This window comes from Festucalex cinctus, chromosome 2 (genome assembly GCF_051991245.1).
Source record: "Festucalex cinctus isolate MCC-2025b chromosome 2, RoL_Fcin_1.0, whole genome shotgun sequence".
NCBI classification, from domain to species: Eukaryota; Metazoa; Chordata; class Actinopteri; order Syngnathiformes; family Syngnathidae; genus Festucalex; species Festucalex cinctus.
In genome coordinates, this window is record NC_135412.1 from 36,907,582 (window position 1) to 36,917,042 (window position 9,461).

Sequence of the window (9,461 nt, forward strand, 5' to 3'; positions counted from 1 at the left end):
TCTCTCTGGTCCGGCGGCGCCTAGCCAGCGGACGACGGCGTCCGACCAGCGGCCTCCAGCGGTGCTCAGCCAGCGCCGCTCCCCGCTATGGTTTCGGACGACGGCCTAAGTTCTGCGACCCTCTTATTGTCATGGCTATCCTGTACGAATTTTGTTATATGTTATGCTTAATGTTGTGATTAAGGTCACACAGGTGTTATTTGCTTACCTGGGACCTGGTGAGGGTTTGTGTTTAAACATAGGTGGATGTTCTTTGGATGTTCTTGGATTGATTTTTTTTGTATTGTTGTGATCACAAGGGTTTTAACTCCTGCCAAAGTAATAAAAACGTTTCAAAAGTCCAAGCTGTGTGGAAAGCGGTGTCATTTCTGGGTTAAGTTTGAGTTCATGACCTGTTAAGTTGGGAGGTCAAGTGTCTGTTTTGAACTGATGTAACCGTGATATAACCATCTAGTTTCAACTGGTTCTAGGCTCTATGTTTGTCAAGGCTCTTTTATGCTATATGATGTTTGTTGTCGGGAACAATCTGTAATTACTGGGTTAACAGCCAATCGGAGAATTCCATGTCAGTACTAGGACTCACATGTCCAGCCACAAGCAATGAGATTGATTGACTGTCTATTTAAGGGTCTGAGAATTGCGTGTGTTTTAGCGGATTATTGTCAAACTGTCCTGTGTTGTTTGTTCGTGAATGAATAGATAAAATTTTATTTGGCTGCGCCTTTGGGATCCACACCTCTCAGCACATAACGAGTGCGATGTACTCAATTCAACAAAAACATTTTATTCAACAGTGACATTTACACATTGAAATGCAGCAATGTACATAAAGGACATTCGGTTGGGTTCAAAATAAAAAAAGCATTTCCAAATTTAATTTCTTGGCAACCAGATACACAAATTAGTGGAGTTTTTCATTAGTAAAAATCTGGTTAGGGGAAAAAAAAAAAAAAAAAAAAAAAAAAGTGTCACATTTTGCCACTTGAACTAGTAGCGGCTCTGATTTTGATGGAAAGTTGCGACAATGGAAACGCTTTCCAAACTGAATCTGTACACTCTGGTATGATTTTGTCGCAAAATAGGTCTCCAGGGAGAATATCTTCTGCTGATTTGTCCAAGACATTTTCAGGGCAACTATAGCTGCAAATGATCATCCATAGGTTCACCTTTCACGTCCTGCAACAGAAAAGACATTCGTTAAAAAATGGATTTTTTATCCAATAAAATCTGGGTACGCATCTTTTTGGGTCTGCTTTGCAAGACAAAATGACAAAGACAAAGGGTCTTTTTTTTTTTTTTTTTTTAAAACATTAATTTTGTATTGTAAGTGCCTTTTTCCACAAAAACAGCATGCGGGCTACAAGTGCCTTTTCCCTCTTCATTTCTAATTTAAATAACATCCATTTTTGGATATTAATATCGATTCGATTAATAAAGGAGAGTCTCGATTCTTTTATGAATCAATTTTTTGGCACACCCCTAGATTATATGAAGTCAGTGTTGGGTCCCCTTGACAGAAAAAAAAAAAAAAATGAGGTGATGTGGAATTTATACATCAAAATAGGAGTCATCATCACACCAGGATAGTGCAATATTCCGTGAACTACTTAAAACAGCAGCAGCAATACATGCTTATTGTCCAACAAGAAACATTTACTTTATTCACCAACATGACTGAATGAAGAAGCCTCCTGTTTACAAAGTTTATTGATACTCTGATTCTAATGAGAATAAGGGGAGCTGCTTTGACTGGCCGAGTGTTCCATCTCACAACAGCACAATCACCCACCCAATTCTACCTGTTCAAAGTCTAGGAAAATACCAAATGAAATACAACTACACCTGTACACATAGTTAAACTGCGCTTTGTGCTAGACTTGCACTGGGGACAAAAATCTGCCTCCAAGTGTTGAAAACGGCTTGTTCTCTTTGGCAGTGCATTGCTAATGACTCTACATGTTTTTTAATTTGTTCCCCAAAAAGTGATATTTTTAGAGATCAAATGATTCTGCCTAACACCAGCCATTGTTTAGGTTTTATTTTTTATATTTGCTGTCGGCAGATAATAAAGAGGACTATATTTCACATCTTATAATGGCATTTCAAGTCTGTAGCTGCCCTTGGCATCAATGATCACGCATGGTGGAGAGTCTCAAACGGGTGATTTATTTTAAGACACCGTGAAAACTATGAAACACAAATCCAAAAAGAAAGCAAAGGGTCAGTAACAAATTTACAATGAAAAACTACATAATCAACTACACAAACTTTAATAATTCAAAATATAAGCATTTTCCAAAAATAAAACATACATATACACCATTAATTTTCACCGAAAATAAACACACATAATCTAATATAAAACCGACATCACAATCCATTAAATAACTCAAGACAATTAACGCACCTCGTTCCACAAACCAAGGGTGCTAAAAGAGTTGAAACAGTCACTCAGAGGTCCACATCCTATTTAAATAAATAATACATAAACAGATGATCAACAAGTACACAGCACTGATGAAAACCCAAGAAAATCGTCAAAGGCAAACTTACATTGAGATCCAAACAGGAAGACATGGAGTAGCACACGTTCGGCATGTCAAACAACGACAGTGAAGCAGACGGTGTCACCTGACCAGGTGAAACCTTTCAAACTTAATTAACTGCTCACCCCAGGCTGACGGCACACAACTGCAACACAGTGGCCATTTCACATAACTCATTTACAAAGTTTTTTTCTTTTCAGTCTTTTACAAAACTGGAATTGAGAAATCCAGAATAAGAGACAAAAGAGAGGCTCGAGTTAGTTTAGTTATGAGGATGGTCGGAAGTCGGATATATCCGAGTTGGTTTTTCCCAGTTCTGACCTGAAAGCGTTTGTGGCAAAAGTAACCAACCAAAATGTATTTTATTTTGGTCCTCAAAAACACATTTCGACCACAAGCAAACTTGCCTTCTTGCAATGTTGCTTCATTTACTGTTTTTATCTTATTTCATAAGCATTTCATACAGTTCAGTAGTTCACTGTATAATTTCATGCTGTGATCAAATATTCTGCAAGTTAATGGTTAGTTTTGATGGACACTGTCAGATGTATTCAATCAACAATACTTATTATTTATTGTACTGTAGTTGTAAATTTGGACCCGTAGTGCATCACAAGAGCTGTGTTGAATATTTGGGTCACCTCAATTGATTACAAGTCAAACTTTGGAACGCCTTTTCAAATGAGTGCAAATTAAATCCTCGTGAATTACCTTTTAACAGTTACATTCAAAACTAACCGTCAAAAACAAGCATTGCGGTACAGTATTGTGCAAGAATGAAATGGTTGGCTGCTGTACAGTAACAGAACGTTAACTTTCCATGTCACAGCCAACTGCCAAGCAAAGTTGCCTATTGAGTTTGTTTTAACAATAAGCAAAAAATTAAATAAATTAATTAATTAATTAAAAAATGGCTGAATCTTTACATAAAAACTTGGTGTTTGTCAGGTAAAACGGCAAACAGGTTTTTGTTTGACTTAAATTTTTTAGACCTGTTGGACACAACAGTTGTCTGTTTTTGAACTTGTTTCCTATACTTGTATTCATCTAAGTTTTGCACATTACACTATTTGCCTGGGATGACTGAAATAGAGCCATTGCCTTCAAAGCTGGTATTAAGGCACAATTCAGCGTTAATGCACTTGTATTCAGAGCTGCTACTAGTTTAAGCGGCAAAATGTGACAAACTTTTTTTTTTTTTAACCAGATTTTTACTAATGATAAATGCCACTAATTCGTGTATCTGGTTGCCCAGAAATTAAATTTGGAAATTTTTTATTTTTAACCCAACCGAATGTCATTTATGTACATTGCTGCATTTCAATGTGTAAATGTCACTGTTGAATAAAATGTTTTTGTTGAATTGCATACATTCCACTTTCCACACAGCTTGGACTTTTGAAAAATTTTAATACATTGGCAGCAGTTAAAACCCTTGTGATCACAACAGTACAAAAATAATCAAGCCAAGAACGTCTGTAGCACAAGTGCAGATATTTGTAGGTATTAACTTGAATGAAAACATGCAACTTATTTGTTATAAAACCACTGAGGCACTTAATGTGAATTTAACTTGTGTGTTCCAATACAACAAAGAACATACGGACCAGTCTTCAACAATAAACAACACTGCCCTCTTATTTGGTCACAAGACGCGAGACAGGCATTCAAGAAAATCAAACCTCTGTAATAAAATGGCGTTCAGAGTAGAACAGCCCAATAAAGTGGGAATGATTTTCTTAAGAGTAATCGTCAATGTTAATCATTACACCCCAACAAATGTTGCTAATGTTGGAGATGACAAGGTAGAGGAAGACTGCTGCGATGAGGAAGAACACCAATTGCGCCCAGACTGGGATGAAGCGGGACGACCGAGCTTTTTTGGGAACATCTTGAGAAGATTTCTTGGGTCTTGCGCTCAGCCGGGCGCTTCTGGTGGAGCGTCTGGAGACCAACAGAAAGTTGGTCATATATTTGCCAGTAATGTTATGCACATGAAGACCCCAAAAATTCATTAAAATGTGTCTGAACAATACTTGGATAAACAATATCAGATTTGATACACAATAGGTTCTTAGTCAATTTGCATCATAATGCAAAACCTAATATAGTTCCTGGTTGTAATTCTGTCAAAATACGCAAAGGAAGAATTGAATTGCAGCATATCTAAACATCCACTGTTAATACTGGTTAAAGACATTTTAACAATTGAACACTACAGCAAACAAATTGTGATGTAATATAACTTACTTGTTTTCTGGTAAATCGCTCCTGACCTACAAAAAGACAAACAATGGTGATCAGATATGGACAATAACCAGAATACCCAACTATGAAAATATTCTAGAGATATGAAATATATGCATGCCTTACTTACAGGTGTCCTGTAAACACATGTCACTTCCTCCTCTGAAATAGGAAGGAAAAAGAAAAAACTGTTTGTTGTCAAGGCAAGCGATGTAATTTAGAGATGACCAAATCAAAAAGCATCTTGCTGGATAGCTTTGGAATTTTCTCATGCAGTCGAATACCCAAGTCCATCGAAGTTGTCTCATTGGGTTACCAAGTATTGTAGGGCTTAAAATAAAAATCTTTTTTAGCTATGGGCTAGCATATTTCTAAAAAGTCAACAAAATGAATAAAGGAAAGGAAAAGATGTGTGTAATAACCAGTGCCGCCGCTACACCTTTGGGTGCCCTAAGCTTGAAAGTGTGATGGTGCCCCAAATATTATTTTATTTTTCTTCGTGGCGTGGGAGGCAGTTCTCATGCAACAATAATAGTTTGCATGACTTAAAGACCCAACCCCAACCTTTTGTTGCGCCATAGACTGGTTCAAACAAATTTTTGCAGACCAGAAATCATTCGCATTTCACATGGGTTGGGGGTGATCAAAAGATGACATAATTGATTGCTGCTTTGGTCTGGTGGCTGGCTGAACGGCTACTTAGTAGCTTTCCACATGTTGCTCCACTAGCTTGTTTCAACGGGATTGTTGTGTTAACTGTTTTTTTGAGTACTTACTGTACTTGCCTTGCACAACCCTCCTCATTTACTTCACGAGAGACCACCAGAAAAACGACGGGGAAGATAACATCTTGTCGAATCTGTTTCATCTTGGGAAGATGACGCCAATGCACGTTGTTTTTTGTTTTTGTTTTTTTACTTTCCGTTTACATCTTCAACTTGCAAACCGCAGGAGAGGGGAAACCTGCTCTGATGTCACGCACATTTCCAACGCATCTGATCACTCGCCTGCTCCCAGCTCCATGTCATTATGATCATGTAGCACGGAGCCCTATATTGCCCTTTGGAAAACAATCGATAGAGTGTGGGATATTTTGAGGTTGATGTGTATAGTTCGGGGGGGGTCTGAGTTGTATTTTTTTGAGAAATTTACATTTGGTGTGTCTATGACAAGAGATTTTTGATCTGGCAAATAAATGATAAAATTATTCCAAGTACCCTCTACAGTGCTCACGTAGTATTTATTTCTGTTTGATACACTGAATAAGTTTTTGTATGTTGTATGTTTCTGTATTTTTAAAATATCCAACTGTGTGAGTAGTCATTGAACGCACCAAGAGTTTACCGCGGAACGTCACGTTCTGACGTGCTTCGTTTTCTTTTGCTTCTCTCCACGCATCTCTGGATTGTAGAATGCAATGCCCCCCCAAAAAAGAAACTTACACTGACAATCACATTAAATGGGTTTGCCATATCTTAAAATGAAAACAAACGTAGTAATGTCGCATCCAGTGCTTGCAAGACGAGTGATACCCCCCACCCCCCGGCACGGGTGTTTACGGATGTCAAATGTATGCGTGCGCCGTGCACACAGGCAAGTGGGGCCCCACACCGTCAATGGTGCCCCACGCACTATATGCGTACTCTGCGTATAGGGTGCGGCGGCCCTGGTAATAACTTCACCTTCTCTAGGTTTTGTCCGGTCTTGTTGGCAAAGCTTTTTTCCCTTTGTCCATCGCTTCTCTAATTTTCTTCTCGTACAGACTTCGGGTGGAGTCTTGAGTACAAGAGAAACATTTAACGAGAATAATAGCGAAGAGAAACCCAACGGAAAAATGCCGCGTGCGTAAATGCTCACCGACGACAGGACCATGTTTTATCCCGTATTCATCAAGCAGAGCGTAGATCTCATCATTAGACTTGTCGCTCAGTATAATATGCTTATACATATTGGGTCTGTAGCTTACTGCTTTGTGTGGAATTAATGTCTCCACTTCTAAAAATAAATAAGCTTGCCAGTCCTCGCAAAAACCCGCTGATACTGTGTAGTATCGACACTCGTCTTTTTTCGCCCTGGTTAATCAATACATATGCCGTATCAATACGTCATAAGCGTCATTCTCGCCGCATACACATGATGTATACATACGCCATAACTCATCAGGCTTTTTTATGCAAGAGGGTACAGGAAGGAAGGTCTGACGCAGCTTCTGACTGCGATTTAAACAACGGCCAGCGGGTGGCAACAGCTATAAAAGCAAGCCACGATCACGCAAGGATCATTTTGTAGAAGAAGAGAATCAGGAAGCGTAACAAACAACAGCAACAACCGACTTGTGGCTCTTTGGAATAATGGTTACATATTACACAGAAATAGGTCATTATTTTTTGAAGATTGGTTTGAGAAGAACATATGGTCATTGTCACACTTTATGAATGATAATGGTGTTCTAATGACATATGATCAGTTTAGGTGCAAATACGATTTTAACCCATCAAAACTTGACTTTGTTAAGTTGTTAAATGCGCTTCCACAACAATTTATCTCTATGAACAGAGAAATATTAAAATTGCAACAAATAACCCCCCATTTATCTTCACCTTTGATCCAGGGGTTGTCGGTATTGGATAGGAAATGTAATAACAGTTTTATAAGACAGTTCCTCACGAAAATTATGTTTCCTGAAAAACAAAACAAAAATGGGATTCGTAATAAATACGATCTTACTACAGTAAACAGGCTCAGAACTATGTATTTGAAATTACCAATTGCCCCAAAAATGAAGGAAACACATTTTAAAATTATTGATAATATTTACCCATCTAAAGAATTATTGAGATTACGATTTCATATTGAGGATAACATCTGTTCGTTCTGTGATAGAGATGTTGAAACTACTGACCATATGTTCTTTTCATGTCCTATGACTCAACTATTTTGGAAAGCTTTAAGTCTCTGGATTACACCTGTGTTCGCCTCATTCCCAGCATCTTTATCCATTGATCATATCATTTTCGGGCTTATCCTTCGAAACAAAAATGAAGAAATTTCTGTTAATATCATTTTATGTATGGCAAAATTTTTCATTCACAAGAAAAAATTTCAAAAATCTCCCCCCATCCTTCAAAATTTTGTAAACGAATTTAGAATGTATATATATATATATATATATATATATATATATATATATATATATATATATATATATATATATAGTTTTTATCAATTACAGATGCATCCAGCAACAGCCAGAGAGCTTGGCCTTCCTTTGTTGGTGCAAAGAAAGGTGAATGAAAGTAGCCTACTATACTTCATACTGCAGCAATAAAATATATATTTGCAATTGTTTATGGTTCTACAATGTACAGGTGGTGCATCTAGAAGTTGTGGGGATGGTTGGAGCTGGCAGCGAAACGAATACTGTTTACACATTCAAACTATTTTAATGCATTCCTCCTGTAAATGAATTATGAGAAATGGCCACTAGGTGGCAGTTGTGTACCGTCAGCCTGGGGTGATGCGGTAATTAAGGTTAAAAGGTTTCACCTGCTCAGGTACAGTCGGCTTCACTCTCATTGTTTGGCACGTTTAACATGCTGCTCCGTGTGGTGCTGTTGTTCGCGTCCAGATTATTTCTGCATGTAAGTTTGCTTCGACCGTTTCCATGGCTATTTTATAATGACTATTGTTTTTGATTATCTGTTCACGTATTGTTTATTTGTGTAGGATGTGGATTCCCCTGAAGTGATTGTTTCAACTGTTTTAGCACCCTTGGTTTATGGAACGAGGTGCGTTATTTTGCCCTGACCATAAAAGTAATCACACCTCCGGAGGGTTTCATAAGTTTTTGTTAGAAAATAAATTTTGCTGTAATTGGGAACTTCTTAAATTTGAATGAGCTATTTTTTTTTAAGAAAGTATGGGAGTTCTATAACTAAATCTAAAAAACGGAAGAAGAAAGTATCATTTCTGAAATAACTGCAATATCTCAATTTGTCTGAAAACGAGTTACGCTTAATGACTGCAAAACAAATTGGATGACATTTATAAACTGCGGGCTGATGGGACCTTTGTTCAAAGTAGAAGAAGGTTGGAGGAAGGAGAACAGAACACTGCCTACTTTTTTCGACTGGAAAAATTTCATGCCAAGTATAATACAATTCAGAAATTGAATATTAATGGAGATATTACATATGATTATAATAAAATTACAAAGTATTGTTCTGAATGAATCCAAGTACAATGAAGATTTCACTTGTCAATTTCTGGAATCTCACAGAAACAATTCATCGATTACGGTTTCAAAGATTCATGCGTTGAACCAATATCGTGGCAGGAGATCACCCAAGCTATAGACAATCTCAAACTTAATAAATCTCCCGGAAGTAATGGAATATCATCAGAATTCTATCAAATATTCTCAAAACATTTGGCATCCTTCCTCCATGATGTATTTAGAATGTATAGATAAGGGATCTCTCCCTCCTACTCTAACTCAAGGGCTAATAACCTTAATTCCGAAGCCAAAGAAAGTTCTTCTCATTGATAATTGGCGTCCGATTTGCTTATTAAATAATGACTATAAAATGTTTGCATTAGTGTTTTCTTATAGAATTAAAGCTGTTCTAGATTCTATAATTGATGAGACTCAATCTGGCTTCATAAAAA

General features: G+C 37.4%; 1 protein-coding gene across 6 annotated transcripts; it reads right to left on the minus strand.

Annotated features, from left to right (window-relative positions):
* Positions 1 to 296: 296 nt before the first annotated feature.
* LOC144014724 (uncharacterized) lies at positions 297 to 7,978 on the minus strand. Of its 6 annotated transcripts, XR_013282548.1 has the most exons (6): positions 6,476 to 7,978; positions 4,924 to 4,955; positions 4,797 to 4,822; positions 2,554 to 4,490; positions 2,408 to 2,466; positions 297 to 1,176 (listed from the first exon to the last, which is right to left on the minus strand). XR_013282548.1 is itself a non-coding variant. In XM_077514931.1 (5 exons), exons 1-5 carry the CDS (start codon positions 6,663 to 6,665, stop codon positions 4,286 to 4,288), a joined length of 372 nt encoding a protein of 123 aa, XP_077371057.1. In that variant the 5' UTR covers positions 6,666 to 7,978; the 3' UTR covers positions 1,201 to 4,285. The 6 variants fall into 6 exon arrangements, 4 of the variants coding, with proteins under 4 accessions (XP_077371057.1, XP_077371058.1, XP_077371059.1 ...); XR_013282547.1 differs by having other exon boundaries at positions 2,408 to 4,490; XM_077514931.1 differs by lacking the exon at positions 297 to 1,176 and having other exon boundaries at positions 1,201 to 4,490; positions 6,476 to 6,569; positions 6,651 to 7,978.
* Between the last annotated feature and the right edge of the window lie 1,483 nt (positions 7,979 to 9,461).

Coding starts and splice junctions, on each gene's coding strand:
- LOC144014724 (XM_077514929.1), bottom strand. CDS start 6,665: ATGGTCCTGTCGTCGGTGAGCATTTACGCACGCGGCATTTTTCCGTTG. Junction 4,823..4,923: donor CATGTGTTTACAGGACACCT/GTAAGTAAGGCA, acceptor GTCTTTTTGTAG/GTCAGGAGCGATTTACCAGA. Junction 4,491..4,796: donor AGCGATTTACCAGAAAACAA/GTAAGTTATATT, acceptor GTTGGTCTCCAG/ACGCTCCACCAGAAGCGCCC.